Raw genomic sequence first — 15,685 nt, 5'->3', positions numbered from 1 at the left:
GTCCGCCCGGGGGCGGGTCCTGCTGCCGGGCCCTGCCCCTCACCGCCGCCCTGGCCTCGCAGCCTGAGGCAGCGGGCGGGGAGCGGAGCCGCCGCCGAGAGAGGGGGGAGCCGCTGCCGCGGAACGGGGCGGGGCCGGCACCGGGGCATCCTCCCTCCCTCCCTCCCGGCCGCCCGGCGCGCCGGCCGGCATCGCCGCGGCGGGCAGCGCGGCGGAGGGTGCGCGAAGATGCTGTCCTACAGCGTGCTGGACGCCAACGTGGTGGACGTGGAGAAGCGGAGGAACCCCTCGAAGCACTACGTGAGTGGCGCTGGGGCCCCGCCGAGCCCCCGGTTCCGCCGCCGGGCGCGGCGCACGTGTGCGGGAGGCGGGCAGGGACGGGATGGGGACGGGCGCGGAGCGGTGCCCGCAGCGCGGAGCCGTCCCAGACCGGACCTTGGCGAGGCACCCGCCGCCGTTGTAGCCCCCCAGCCCATTTGCCCCCGTGGGTGAGGCGGCCGCGGGGCTCCGGGCTGCCGTAGAAATGCAGCTCTTTTTCCTCGTCCTTCTTCATCCCGTTCGGCGGTTGGGTTTTTATGGTGGTGTCATTTTGAAGCTCCCCTCCCTTCTGAAGGGAGATCTTCCCTCCTTGCTCGGCAGGACCCAGCGCAGGATGGGACAGGTCTCTCGGCTCCCCGGTTTGCCTGGCCGTAGCACTGCAGGGTGCCCGGTGGGGAGCGGAGCAAGGCTCTGCAGTTTATGGGGTCAGTGAGCCGGAGGTGCTAAATGCTTCTTCCCTACTTTTCTCCTATAAGTTACATTAAGACAGATTTTGAGGGGAGCGCCGGTTTGCATGGTTATCAAGTCAGACTCAGCTTTTGGGATCTCTTTCATCTCGGTTTTGCCTTGCTCCTTTCACACCTTACTGCCAATAGCAGTAAGAGGATTTTTAACAGCCTTCCCAGACTCCAGTGTTGCAGGGTGTCATGTAGAAGTGTCTTTGTCTGCAGGAGTTTGCAGCATACGGTGGAGTAGCTTTTGCCTATCTGCAAAAGCAGTGAGGGTATATTTCGTTTCTGGGTTTTAGTTACACTAAATCCTTTAACTCTTTCCTCAAAATACAATTTGCGTTTTAGTACGTGGAAGACTGGATTTTGTGTTTAGGGACAGTAAATTATCTAGCTTTGGTAAGGTAAAGCCTGACAGGGTGTTGTGGCTGGTGCAAAATCTCTCTGAGTATACTGTGTTTCCTGGCATTGCGCGTCTGCCAGGTTTCTTCAGAGCCTGCTTGAAAGGTAAGGCTGAAGACTGGACATAAAGCTTTGCATTAGTACTTCATATCACTGGGCTTTTTCCTCTAGAGCTTACACTGCAACGCTGCTCAAGGCTAGAGGGCACTATGTTGCTGAGATGCTGATTTGTAGATGTAAAGCTGAAGCTTTCGTCTCCCTTAGAATTAAGCATCTGGTGCCCGGTTCAGAGGAGTGGAAGTTTTAGGTCTCGTGTCCTCTCAGGCTGCCAGCTGGACCTGTGCGTTCAGTATACTTATTGCTCATTCACTGCTTCCAGGCTGCTTTAGTCTTTGCAAGCTGCTGATGTGAATTGTGGCTGACACCACCCCAGGCTGTTCTCTCACCTGAAAGGTGGCTGCAGTTCAGCATCAGAGAGATACATCTGCCAAGCACAGAGATATACAAAAGAGCTGGTAGCGATACCTTCCTTATCACCAAAAGAAATTGATGTTGTTGATTGCTTATTTATTGGAAAATAACTGGAAAACAAGGATTTAAATCTTGTATTTACAGTTTTGAAAGGAAATATTTTCTGTGCTTGCATGCAGAAACATATCTGTATTTCCTTGATGATGACTGTCATTGCATTTTAATGACAGTAGCCTAAATTGTTCCAAGAAGCTCTCTTTAACATTTCTAGTGGAAAATCTACTTCTTCCTCTTCACCCTCCTCTCCACGCACCTTTTCTAATGCTGTCTTCTGCACAACAGTTCCATGTCCTTGTGTGTCCAGTTCTTAGCCAAAAATATCATAAATTGGTGATTAGTGTTGTGTCTGCCTTTTGTCCCACTCCGTCTCTGGCTGTACAGTATTCGGCACAACAGGGTCTTGGTTCACAAATAAGCATTGGAGTAATTCAGTTAAAAATGATAGTCATCCATGTCCTTGTGAATCTGTTTCTTTTAGATGAGTGAATTAGCCCACAGGTCCAAAAGCCTTGGGCACTTTCCGTTTCCTAGATTGCAGTTTGCAATGTGCTGCAGCCTTTGCCTTTCATCTGGCTGTGGTAGAGTAACTCGCAGAGGGTGGACTTTTGCTGTCAAAGAATTTAATTCCCTGGGTGTGATCCATTGATAGTTTGGTTCTGTGCTCTTCTTTAACATGAAACAACTATTTTCTTCTGAAATGAAGATAAACCTGACTTGGGATTTAGTTCTCTCCATTGCTAGCAGATAGTTTGTGAGAGTGTAAAGGCTGGTGCGCTCTGCCTTATGTGGCTCTGTAATATCAGAAAGCCTTTCCACCTCCAACATCCATAAACCCCCATCATGCCATGCCTCAAGGCCATGTAACACATGCCTTGGCATCCGATTGATGATATGTTTCTCTGGTGGATGGTGACACAGGTATTGCAGGCATTTTAATGTGACTCCCTTTCCTTTTAATTGTGATCTTTCAAGGCAGTATTGGAGCCTGGAGAGATGAAGGCAAGTCTTAGGTATTGTGGGCATGTGAAGAGGGGCTAAATATGAGCCAGCACATGAGCCCTGGCATTACTTGGCCTAGATGCCAGGAGCAGATGTCTTTCATGATCTCAACATTGCTTATGTGGCCTTGACTCAAGAAAGTAGAAGAAAGAATATGGCTTTGCATATCCTCTGCCATGATCGTGGTGTGTGAAACTTCTAAAGAGATTAATACCTCACTGGAAGATTTGTAGTGCTTTGCACGTGGGAAGAGATTAAAATCTTGGATCCAGCACTATTTGATAGGAGCCCAGCCAGCTCTCTTCCCCATTCCCCTTGGAAATCACTACTAGGGAAGGAATCTTCACTGCCTCCCTCTGCATCTCTGTCAGCAGCACAAGGCCACCCAGTTGGCTGGGCGCCCTGGATGGCAGCATGTGAAAGGATAAACAGAAGGCTGGATCCATAACCACATGCCTCTTATATGGGATATCAGTAATATAAGCTCCTGGTGCTCTTACAGCTTTTGACTTTCCAAATTAATTTCCTGTTCTTTCTTCACACCAATGGTCTTTTAAAAATTGATTTATGTTTGATAATACTTAAAAAATGTTAAATTGCCTTGCTTTCCCCCCTTCCTTTTTCTTTTAACAAGAACAATGTCAGGAAGGTGAAGTCTGGATTTGTTGGAAAGACCCTTGATGCAACAGGGGTCATAGACTGGCTGAGCAATGCTGTGGCAAAGCTGGGTGGATTAGGATGTTGCAGTTAATGGTTGAAGGTGTCAGTTAATCATTGTGAAGAGAAAAAGCTGGTAACAAAATCCAAATCCCTTTTCCGGCCCCTGCTAAGTTTTAAACAGTCTGAAAGTCTCTTCTCTAGGTTGTTGAAGTTTCATCTCTTTATGGGGTGGCTTCACTGGCTTTTAGTCTGAAATTGTGATTGTCTGGTTTAGATATGAAGTGATCCCAAACTAGAAATGCATTCTCTATTTAAAAAGCCCCACTGTTGATGCTTGCCTCCCTTAACCATCCATCAAAGAGCTAAAACAAGACATCCTCCTTTCTCCTATCTGTTGCCAGCTTATCTTTAGACAGATATCTTACCCTTTAACCAAATGCCCAACTCTTTTAGAAGCCCTGCAGGGAGCCTCTGCCTACCAGATGTGCTTGATCCTGCTCTCAGGGAGGTGAGAGCAGGTTAGCGCCTTCACCTGTTCACAGCTTTGCAGGACCTGGCTGATGGCAGAAGTTCATTGGAAACCAAATGAATGAGATCCCTCACCCTCTTCCCTGGCCACTTGCTTTTCCACAGGGGACTGAGTAGTTACTGATGTGCATTGTCTCCGTAGGCTTTTATATGCTTGAGGTAGTTTCTAAGGTCTCTAAGTGTGCTTGTGTTATCCCAAGGACAGGGATGGATACATCGGTACAGATTTCCTTTTCCAGCACTTCTCTACTCCTTTTGCAGTTAGGCTTTGTGTGGTTTTCAGCTTTGTATAGCATGAAGGGAAGGTAAAGCACTCTTGTTTTACAAGTGGCTGCCCTATCTCTTTCCAGTTGGATTGAGCGCATTGCTGATTTTAGTCATCTGAGATCACAGAATTGTTTAGGTTGGAAAAGACTCTTAATATCATCGAGTCTGAGATGCCTGCATGCTGTTCCAGTTCCTTCCCTGGGTAACTGTTTCCTAATGCCATCTCTGAATGTCTCAAGGTTGCTCTTGTAGGACTCTCTCTGCTGCATGGGTATGGTTGCTAAGCTCCTTGGGGCACTGACATCATTGAACTGTAAGGGACTGAGTCCTGTGTTGCGTTTTAGCACTGCTCCCCAGAGCACCTGAGTGTGCTTGTCGCAAATGACCTGTTGAAAAACATCAGCATGCTTTGAAGAAAAACCTTATACTGCTAGAGCCAAGCTCTGTTCCTTGTGTCTTACCTGCTCCTGCTTACTGCTTAGGCTCAAGAGTGACTCAGATGTTACCAGGCATCTTCACGGCTTTGTTTCTATTTGCTGCAAGCTGCTGGTTATAAAAAAGCCAACACTGACAAGGAAGGTCTGGACATGTCATGGATTTAGTGACAAGGATCTTTGTTCCTATGTTGGTCCCTCATTGCTACCATGGGACGGGAGCTGGGTTCCCCCTGCTTGGATCATCAAATGGGTTGTTCACTGTGGCCCTGCCAGGAGGTCTGAGCAGAGCTGGAGGCTGTGGGTCAGATCCCTTTCAGAGTGGACAGGGTGTGACATACTTGAATCTCACATGGTTTGTGGCCTGTGCATAGAGCTCAGTAAGGGACCTGATGTGGATCAGAAGGCAGTGTTACATGGGCAGATGGAGTACCTACTTAGGTCTTATGAACCATTTTCTGTTCTCCCTTTTCCCCCATCAAGACACCCTGTGTGGCTTTCCTTCCAGGGGCCATGATCCAGCTTGACTCACAAGTCTGCATTATTATTAATTATTATTATTGCTACTATTATTTTTGCCCGAGGTGCTGGTTAAGAGCCAGAAAATGAGCAGGCTGCTCTGTGATTTCATCGTTCCTCAAAACTGAACTTCCATGCATTGGTAAGGGTTAGGTCAAAGGTGGCTGTGGTGCTGTGTGTGCAGAGCAGAGGAGAGCTCAGGAGGCAGCGCCTTGGGGTAAAACATTCCCTCTCCCTTGCCGTGGCTTTCTCTGTATGTAGACCACCATCCTGCTGGGGTAGATGTACGTCTTTAAGGTTAATTTTCACCCCTCTGCCTGTTCTAGATGCAAATCTTATGCTTTTGCAGACTACCAAATTTTCATTGTTTTTAATGTCTGATGAAACGTGTCAGGAGAAGCCCGTATTTCTGAAATACCTGGAAGCTGTGCATAGACAGTTCTCTGCAGCTTGGTTCAACCCTTTTCCCAACTCCCAGATGGCCGGAGGAGCAGGGGCAGCAGGAGGTATAGATCAGACCTTGCCAGTGCAAAGCTGCCGCACCCACTAGTACTCAGAGGACTTACCTCTTCCTTATCACTGTAACCCATTCTTGATGGAGATGTTGCTTCTTGAAGTGAAATTCTCCCCTAACAGCAGAGGTTTTAGTTTCCGTGTCCTGTTGGGTTTTTTACATTAAGGGCACCATTCTTTTCTGAGGCCAAAATAACATCCAGGTTTTTTCTGTTCACTGCCTTGAGACTTTCACTTTCTTCCTTTTCGCAGCATCCACTTAGCCTTTCAGTGCCGTACCTTTACCTGATTCTCTCTCTTAGAGGTCTTTCACATGTTCCCTTATCTTTCAGAAGTGCCCAAGAGAGACAGTCCTTTGAGCTTGTTCAGAGCAGGTTTGCAAAGTACATCAGACACTTTAGGCATCTACCTGCTTTTCATAATGCACTGCTTGGCTCTTACTGCTCTCTAGCTCAAGGCTTCTTCAGCAGGCAGCAGGGCAGTCCTTTCTTCCCAACAGAGTTGTGGGTTGGTAACATTGAGCCAAGAGTCAGTAGTACCTGAATTCAGCAGTTTGCAAAGTAAATGGGTGTCGCCAGCCTTAGGAATAAATTAAACACCAATGGAGAAAAGCAAGTTGTCCTGATTTGTTGTGGTCAGGGCAGAATGAAATAACGCAGGCGACTACATGCCGGCAGGCTGCCTACTGGCTCTTCTGGGGTTGAGCCTGCAGTGTGCCGGGAGGGCAGCCAAAAGCAAGCTCAAAGAAAAACTTTTAGCAAGCCCCATCAGCTGGGGCCAACAGCTCCAAAAGCCTCCAAGTTCCATTTTAAAAGTGATGAAGATGCCGCTATTGACTTTCACCAGTTACCAGGGAGATGATGTCCTAAGAGACAGCATAAATGCTTTCAGCTGCTGCATGCTGTGGGTGACCTCTGGCTTGGTAAGAGCCCTGAGTAGGGTGGTGGGTGCTAGGGCCCACTAGTACAACATAGCTTGATGGATTGTAGTCACAATTATGCCAGCCTGAGTTAAAAGGAAGAGGAATGGAGAGACCAAATCACACCCTTTTCCCAGAAAGGGTGACTGGAGAGAAATGAACAGGCATCCTAAGGAAGCAAGTGATGGAATAGGAAATGGAGCCCAGACTTCCTGCATCCCAGAGCAGCCCTTACAGAGATGGGCATCTCAAAGGTATTGCCCTCCTCCTGTCCTTGTGAGGAAGGGAATATACCAGTGCTCCCACTGGGGAGATGAGACAAAGAGAGAGATTAAGTGGTTGGTTCGAGGCCACTCGTGAAGCGTGTGGCAGCATTTTCTATTCTTTGCTTTGGCTTCTAAAGCAGTCTTGCAATTTATCTGATAAGCGTACACAGCCTGAAAAAATACTACTCTCGCATTCTGTCATTGTCTTCCTCAAAACCCATTTCCCATTATATATGGATTAAACAGGAAGAGGGATTCAGTGTGACCCTACCTGAGGCAGGAGGTGACGTACAAGCTCTCTAATTTTGTCATTTGGGAGGAAACAGCTGGGCTGTCTAATGCGAGATGATTTTCTCTTGTTTTTGATCTTCCTTTTTCATGTCATATCCTCTTAATCTGTGCGGGCTCACGCAAAGGGAGCTGGTCCCCAGTAACCACAGAGAAGAGCAGGATCATTAGAGCGGGCTGACAGCTTCGTGCGTCAGCCCTGTGGCATTGTGAAGCTGAATGCTTTCTTGTAGCAAGACCTGACACCACCTCGCCTGGAGCGTGTTGTGTAAATATTACATGAAGAAGGCAGCGAGCCGCACAGTAGCGTTCTGTTTGAAGCTGGTGGTGTCTGCTGCTTAATCAGGTAGTGTCAAAACCAAATACAGTCAAGTCAACGGAAAAAAAACCTCCCCGGGCCTTGTCTCACACCTCTAGACAGAAGCTTTATTGAAAGTTTTACTGAGAAGCTTGTAATTACTATGGGTTTAATGTAGTGCATCTCCCCTTTTCTTTACTTTAAAAGCAAAAAAATGTTCTCCATCATCTCTTTGTTATTCTCTATTAGGCAGGGACATCATCACATTTGGAGTGGGGGGAAAGCAAAAGGAAACCAGGTGGATTTCTTCACATGGAAAGACTTTAAAGTGGAACATCTTGCAACCTAGTTAGAATCTTCCCGCTTTAGCTAACTCATTCTTTGAACCACCTTCTAGGTGAATATATAAGAACAATCTAGTCAGTCTTTCAAACATTTCAAACGTGAATTCATTATGTGTCAGTAATATGGTATACTCATTGCATGTGTTTATAAACATGGGTGTCTCTTTGAATCCATAAGAGCCTTTATTACAAAGTGAGAATACTTTTGGACTAAAATACATGCGAACAGACTTGGAAAATGATCTCTGCGCTGGGCTGTAAAGACAAGTGATGGCACATGGATACAGGCAGGTGGGGGACAGTGAGACAATATCAACTAGCTGTGCAGGTAATTGTCTCAACATAACCCAGACTACTGTCTGGTGGTCATTTAGGCATCGTTGCGAAAAAGGATGATCTCATAACACTTTAAATTGCACTGGGGTGAAGGCAGAGCAGAGAGATATTTTATTTTTTGTATCACCTGTAAGTTCTTGAAAGTGCTGGTATTAACTGGTGCTCGTGCTTAGGATGACCTTTGTGACAATTATGAAGATTCTCTTCTTGATTGTATTGAGATATTGATTTCAGCAAAGCTACTCCTTATTGCAGTTTTTATAAGAGGAGCTCAACATGCAGGTAAGTAACTAAGTCCTTACATTGGGAGCATTCTACTTTTGTGGGCAGAATACACATCCCCAAATCTGTGTTTTCATCAGAACTTCACATACTGCACTAATATGCTGCAACGTATTCTTAATTGGTCTTAATAGTGACTGACTACTCTAGCACAGGATCTGGATGTGCCATAGCTTCACAATATACTGCTATGTAGTAACATTCGTTATAATTCAGCTTCCTTATTTTGTCATAGTAGACTCTTGGGTGAAATAAAAGGTTTGTAGAATGTAAGTGTCCATAAACATGTGTGGGATCTCATACATACTGTGCTTGAAACCCATGTTTCAGACACATATGCCTATATATAGGTTGCTGGCACTGTCTTTCTGACCAGTAGGCTATGTTTGATTTTTCCTATAACCACACTGGCTAAACACAGTGGTGCACTAGGCTCCTGTACTCTCAACAGTCAGCAGCATGATTCTGTAGGCTTGATGCAAAGTTGTTTGCAGGGAAAACATCCTTATCTATGTTCATAGGGAGAAACATGCCAAAACTCTCCTAACCATAGCTATCTTTAAACAAGAGTTTCACACTACCATGCTGTCTACTTTACAGAAGTCGATGACACCAAGCTGTGTGGTTTGGTCAATACCCTGGAGGGAAGGAATGCCATCCAGAGGGACCTTGACACGCTTGTGAGGTGGGCTGATGCCAGCCTCATGAGGTTTAACCACGCCAAGTGCAAGGTCCTACACCTGGGTCGGAGCAATCCCAGGCACAGCTACAGGTTGGGCAGAGAAGAGATTCAAAGCAGCCCTGCGGAGAAGGACTTGGGGGTGTTGGTGGATGAGAAAATGAACATGAGCCAGCTTCAGTGTGCGCTTACAGCCCAGAAAGCCAACCGTAGCCTGGGCTGCATCAAAAGGAGCGTGACCAGCAGGTCGAAGGAGGTGATCCTGACTTTCTGCTCTGCTCTTGTGAGACCTCACCTGGAGTACTGTGTGCAGTTCTGGTGTCCTCAACATGAAAAGGACATGGAACTGTTGGAACAAGTCCAGAGAAGGGCCACAAGGATGATCAGGGGACTGGAGCACCTCCCGTATGAAGACAGGCTGAGGAAGTTGGGGCTGTTCAGCCTGGAGAAGAGAAGGCTGCATGGAGACCTCATAGCAGCCTTCCAGTATCTGAAGGGGGCCTGTAGTGATGCTGGGGAGGGACTCTTCATTAGAGACTGTAGTGATAGGACAAGGGGTAATGGGTTAAAACTTGAACAGGGGAAGTTTAGGTTGGATATAAGGAAGAAGTTCTTTACTGTGAGGGTGGTGAGGCACTGGAATGGGTTGCCCAGGGAGGTTGTGAATGCTCCAGCCCTGGCAGCGTTCAAGACCTGGTTGGACGAGGCCTTGGGTGACATGGTTTAGCGTAAGGTGTCCCTGCCATGGCAGGGGGGTTGGAACTGGATGATCTTAAGGTCCTTTCCAACCCTAATGATTCTATGGTTCTAAGTCTTCCATAGCTGCCCCTGAGATACTGGGAGCCTGGTTCTCCACTGTCCAGGATATGCTTATAAATGCAAACTTTAATGCATACAGTTCATAAATCATCCAGAAATGCTTGATCTAATGTCCAGTGCAATACACACAGGACACAGTGTGGCATGTTAGAAGAGCTTGTGTGTCCTCTACTGATGGCGTGGCTTTGGCTCGCTTGTTTAACCTTTCAGGGTTGGCAAAGCCAACAGGATTTACTCACCTTTTATGAAGTGTAAAGATGCGTGTGTTACCTAAGGGCTGACTGCTAGGATACACTTTGAAACCTCCGCATTTGGGTCATGTTCCTCTACCAGTAGGTCCACCCCTGGGAGCAGCGCTGGCCTAATGGCAAAGTCATTGTGTTATCTGGAAATGGGAGTCAGACTGTTGCTTCCCTAATAGTGTTCAGCAAACTATTACTGTTACTAATACCAGTACTACATGGTAATGAATGGGATGGTATAAAAGTTACATTCCCCTCTGAGGAAATGTACATTTAGGATGCCAGCCATGCTTGCCAGCTGTGAGCCTATTCCTCTAGGGCATTCCTTCCCATCTTGGAGTCCCAGCACCTGTGGAGCTGTTTGAGGTGACGCATGGAGTAAGGGAGCAAGTCCCTCAGTAGCAGGCTGCTAGCTGCTGCTGTCTGATCTCTCTCTGGTACCTCTGTATTCCCTGTCAGGAAAGCTCACCAGCAGAGGTGAAATATTCTTGCCAGGCATTCTTGTATCCTTGGGGGATGATGCAACAGGAACATCTGAATTACCATTTTCCTAACACTGTGATGATGAGATTTTTTTAATGGCTCCCTTAGCATTCGGTGAGGTTTTCCTGCTGCTTGGTTCAGACTGTTGTATTATTATTTACAAATTAACCCATACACTATGGGTAGAAGGTTATTCCTGATTTTCCGCTCTCCGGCAGATGCAAGCCCAGAGTAGACCCCTGTAGCTCCAAGCAAAATACTCTGAGAGTCAGTTCTAAATGTCTTTTCATTCCCTGCCCTGCGGGTGCTTTGCTGCACCATCTCTGAGCTCAGTTGATGTCCTTTGCTTGAAAACATGGCAAACTGACACCTGCCTCACCTCAAACAGCCTGAACTGAGGGTTATTCATGGGTAGACGCTCCAAGAGGCCGCTGAGCTCTGGGTCTTCAGCAGCAGCAGGGCAGCTGGCACAGCCCATGCCAATGTGTAAGTGGGAGGCCTGCAGTTTCCCAGGGCTGTCACTCCAGCGACTTTCTCCGGCATTAAAATCACTTAGAATTTAAAACCAAACCAACAAGGGTATGTGAAGTATTGTCCTGGAAGAAAGCCACAAAGAGCAGATTTAAGTGCATCTCCTTCCTCCCATCCCATCTCCCAAACATGTCACAGGAAGAAGGACTGGAGTTCAGTGTTTTCCTAAGTGGGATTAAAACAGGCTCTGGAGCTGGCTTCTGGGACAGGGCAGAGGAAAAGCAGGAGTGGGAGGGGAGTTCTCTCTGTGTGTGTGTGTGTTATGTATTAGGCAAAGCTACCATAATCCTTGAACCAGCACTGGTGGTAATATCTCTTTATATTAGCACAAGGGCTGCTTATTTTCTGTTCATAACAAGAGATCAGAGCTGTATGCTGAAGTAGAGAAGAATAGAAGGTGATAGATTCTACAGGAACATCCATGCTGGTTTTCCATGTACCAAGAGGTAGCAATCTTGTATCTGCTGCATTTTACAAGCCCTGGACATCCTTAACAAGTTCCTTCCTTTCCCTGAATCCAGAGAAGTTTTCCTTTAATGCTTCAGCAAAAGGCATTTTATAAAGACAACAGATGATACTGTACTCAAAGGGAATCCAGTGCGGTAGCCAGCTTCTGAAATACTCTCACTTGAGGCATACGGAGGAGTCTGCTGCCTGTTATTGCTCAAGACCAGATTTTTTGTTTCATCTTTTGCTGCTGTCTTTGTAACAGTGTCTGTCAGAAATCTGGACTGGGTTTGGGAAGCAGCTTTCCACCTGTTTTTGAGCTGGGCAGCTGTAGCTTGCATTTAATCCTTTAATACAGACATCCCTGATTTGTAAAGATAAGTATAAATAGCTCAGTTTAAACTAAAAATATGTTAGAATCACAGAATAGTTAGGGTTGGAAAGGACCTTAAGATCATCCAGTTCCAACCCCCCTGCCATGAGCAGGGACACCTCACACTAAACCATGGCACCCAAGGCTCTGTCCAACCTGGCCTTGAACACCGCCAGGGGTGGAGCATTCACAACTTTCCTGGGCAACCCATTCCAGTGCCTCAGCACCCTCACAGTAAAGAGCTTCTTCCTTATATCCAATCTAAACTTCCCCTGTTTAAGTTTGAACCCATTACCCCTTGTCCTATCACTACAGTCCCTAATGAAGAGTCCCTCCCAAGCACCCTTATAGGCCCCCTTCAGATACTGGAAGGCTGCTATGAGGTCTAAGTTGTTAAGGGAATGTTTGGTCTAAGATGTTAAATGAATATGTCATGGGTAACTACCCTTGGAGATTGCAGTGGTCATGATCTAGGCAGGAGAGTCCATCAATCTGTCTTTAGACCTCTCTCTGCCCTCTTGACATCTTTTCATATAGTGCTAGTGGCACTAGAGAGTTGCAGCACATACTGGTGTGCAAGAGGCACTGCTGTCTTGGAGGAAATCTCCTTGAAAGAACTGAGGCTCAGGCCCAAGCGAGCAGGACCTGAGGATGCGCAGCCTGGGGATGGGAGCAAAGCATTACTTCGCAGCTAGGCTGTGGCAGTTTTGGGTTTTCTACTGGTCCTTTCAGCTGTGAGTAATGCTGTGTATCTGTGTGCTGTGGTGTTTGTCAAAGGAACATTGGGCTTACTGTTAGACAGATTTTCTTTATTCTTGAGTTGGGGGAGCATGTGGGTGTTTGATAGGAATTGGGGTTTTGATGTGAAGCTCATGTATGCATGCGTTTTGCTGCTGTTTTCACTTCTGTGCTGCACTGCATTTGGGCAAGAAGAGGGCACAGTCAAAGAAATGGGGTGAAAAGCAGAGATTTCTAAAGGATCTTTAGGTTCCATTGGAGCTGATGCCACAGTCCTGGCCAGATCCTAAGAATACGCCTTTATTCTTTCTTCTTTCTTTTATTTTGGTTTTCTCCCTTCTGACAAGCTCCAATCTTACCCACAGCATGGGGTTATTTCCCATTGTCTTAATTCTGGAGTTCTAGGTGATCTTCCAAATGTAGTAAGGCTGGACTGGAGAGCATCTTGTGGGCAACCAGCAGAGCCTTCCACTGGGTTTTGGGGTTCTGTAGAAGGACTGAGAGTACAGACCTAATATGCTTACTGCAGCTTTTGCGCCTGAGGAGAGGTGTCACAAAGCTTTCCCTGTGTGCTGAGGGCTTTGTGGGGCTCTGCCTACCATGTAATCATGTAGAGATGCTAAGCCATCAGGCCTCTAGCTCATCTGATTAGTAGACTGAAAGTGTTCTCTACCAGGCACTGGCATTTATGGGAGTCCGCTTGTCCTTGCTTTGGGATCTTGTTTGTGAGGAGCTAAAACTTGTTTGCCATTGTCTTGCTCTGTGTGAGAAATATTGGCTGGGTTATGATAAAGACTTGAATTCAGACCAGGGTGGGGGTGCAACTGGCCGCACGATTTGGGTCACAGGAGGCTTGAAAACATCCTAAGGATTCAAATGAGGAAATGATGCCCTCTGTTTCTGTTTGTAGAAAGGTAGAGACTTCAATTAGTACTAGCACAGGACTGACAGTCCAAGCCTGATCAAATGTGTGCTTTATCTGCCAGCACCCTGTCTTGACTGGTCCCTGATCAGTCTTTTGCATCAGGTTAACCTGGGCTGTAACAGATCTAGGTGAAACACCTATTTCTGAAAGGCCAACGTGTTGTCCTTACTATATGTTGTGACAGGAAGGGTTAAACAGATGGTGGTGGTGGCAAAGTGCTTGCTTTAGGCAGTAACAGAGCAGTAAATGCTGAGATGACATGGGAAAGCTCTTTAGCTGACGTCCTTGTGAGCCTCTCAGTGACATCAAACTCCTGGACCTTTTCCAGGCAAGTTTGGCCTTGCCCCAGTGACAATAGATGTTAATCTGTTGGCTTGTCAAAAAGTACGTGTTAGTGGTTTTTTTACAGACCCATTTCCAACCCTCAGATTTCCCTGCTAGTAAACACAGCATTATGTCATTGTTTTGCCAGGAGCCAAGCACTGAAGCCAACTTTACAGTGCTGTTGTCAGCAAACGTCCACTCACTTTGGGGCTTTATCCGAGTTCCCAGGCCCTTTCTTCCTACTGTTGCCTGTGTTCTGGTCTCTGTGTCCATCAAAAGCCTGTGGATGCTTTATGGGAAACATGTAGGGTCTAGCAGTTGTGGCTAACACATTCCAACCTATTTGTCTTAGATGGAGCTGTACCTGTTTAGCAAAGATGCTTTGGTTTGTAAAGTTTCATCTTCTGGTGACTTTAGCCAAGACAAACTCTTGGATTCATGAGTTCAGACAAGGCAAAACAAGGTGAAGGGATTTGCAGCCCAGCCTCGCTCCTCATTGATGATATAATAGGCAAGTCATAGCCAGGGGCAATACCCCATCCTCTATAGCTCCTGTTTGTTTCAAAACCCAATAGCCGAGTTCCTGTTAAAAAGACTGGTTGTCAAATTGCTAACATTATAAATTAACTTCCTTAGCTTTCAGAAACAACACTCACCACAGATGATTTAAAGCCACTTAGAACATTCTTGTAACTGTTGTTCCTTGTTTCGCTTCTAGGCTTACTTCCATCTGTCTCCTTGAAGGATATGAAACTGAAGATTTATAAAGTTACTCAGTGGTTTAGAGCTAATCTGCTTAAAACAAACAGGCCTCTCATCCTTAGCTCTAGTTGGTCTTTCTGGGGCTGGCAACAACCCAACCCATCTCATGCTAAGACCTATCTGAAGTGATATCCTAAATCAGACTAAAGGAGTCTAGTCTAAAGTCTAGAAGCAGAGGAAAGAGGAGAGAGATGCTCATTTGAATGCACATCCTGAATTCTGATGCATGCACAAATAGATGATGGAGAGGAGCAGGCTCAGCCTCTTGGCAATGGTGCAGGAATTAACGACATCCTTGGGTACGAGATGGAATAAAATGTGTTTTCTCCACTGTGCAATTAAGCTGTTTCACCTTGCTGAAAAGTGATGGGAAGGCTGAAGGTAAAAATGGTTCAAAAAAAGAACTGACAAATTTCTAGGGACAAGACTGCCTGCTATTAAGCACAGCAGTCAGGGTACGTGGTTGGGTCAGAAAGTGTCATCTACCGATTGCTAAAGACTAAGCACACTGTGCTCTCTGTGTTACTATTAAGCACTTACCATCAAGCCTATGCTAAAACTTTCTGGGCCAGTCTGGGTCTTCTGATGCTTTCCCACATGTGTCCCTGCCCATGGCAGAGGGGTTGGAACTAAATGATCTTAAGGTCCTTTCCAACCTGAACCATTCTGTGATTTTATGTTTTAGGGGCTAGTGTTGCACATCAGGCCCTTGGCACATCATTTTCTTCTTCCCAGCCTTGGGTCAAGTGGCAACTTATAAAGATATGATGTCTTGTATGATTAATACATATTCAGACTTTGTACTTGTAATACCTTTCAACAACGGGTCCCCCAACACTGGGCATCAGCACCTCTTTGCAAGGTAGGCAGAGCAGACAGGGGGAGCATCCTGTTTGTAGCAACATATCTCTGGTAGAAGTGCCTTCCCGGAGCTGTTGCAACATTAGGGAATAACTTGGGCTAGTGGAAACAAGCTTTTCTTTTATGGCTGAAAGTACAGTTGAGTGAA

The 15,685-nt window shown here is 46.5% G+C and overlaps 1 protein-coding gene across 3 annotated transcripts in view; it reads left to right on the top strand.

Moving 5' to 3' along the window:
- The first annotated feature begins 215 nt into the window (after positions 1 to 215).
- SH3PXD2A (SH3 and PX domains 2A) overlaps positions 216 to 15,685 on the top strand; it is a 252,489-nt gene continuing 237,019 nt past the window's right edge. For all 3 annotated transcript variants that reach the window (XM_057421098.1, XM_057421099.1, XM_057421097.1), the window contains exon 1: positions 216 to 300. In XM_057421098.1, the coding sequence (XP_057277081.1) occupies positions 229 to 300 (72 nt within the window). In that variant the 5' untranslated portion in view covers positions 216 to 228. The remainder of the gene's footprint in view (positions 301 to 15,685) is intronic.

This window comes from Pezoporus wallicus, unplaced genomic scaffold, assembly GCF_028554395.1.
Source record: "Pezoporus wallicus isolate ANWC-B61680 ecotype Strahan unplaced genomic scaffold, APGP_CSIRO_Pwel_v1 contig_3365, whole genome shotgun sequence".
NCBI classification, from domain to species: domain Eukaryota; kingdom Metazoa; phylum Chordata; class Aves; order Psittaciformes; family Psittacidae; genus Pezoporus; species Pezoporus wallicus.
Note: the sequence above shows the minus strand (reverse complement) of the source record. Positions and strands in the feature narration are given on the sequence as shown.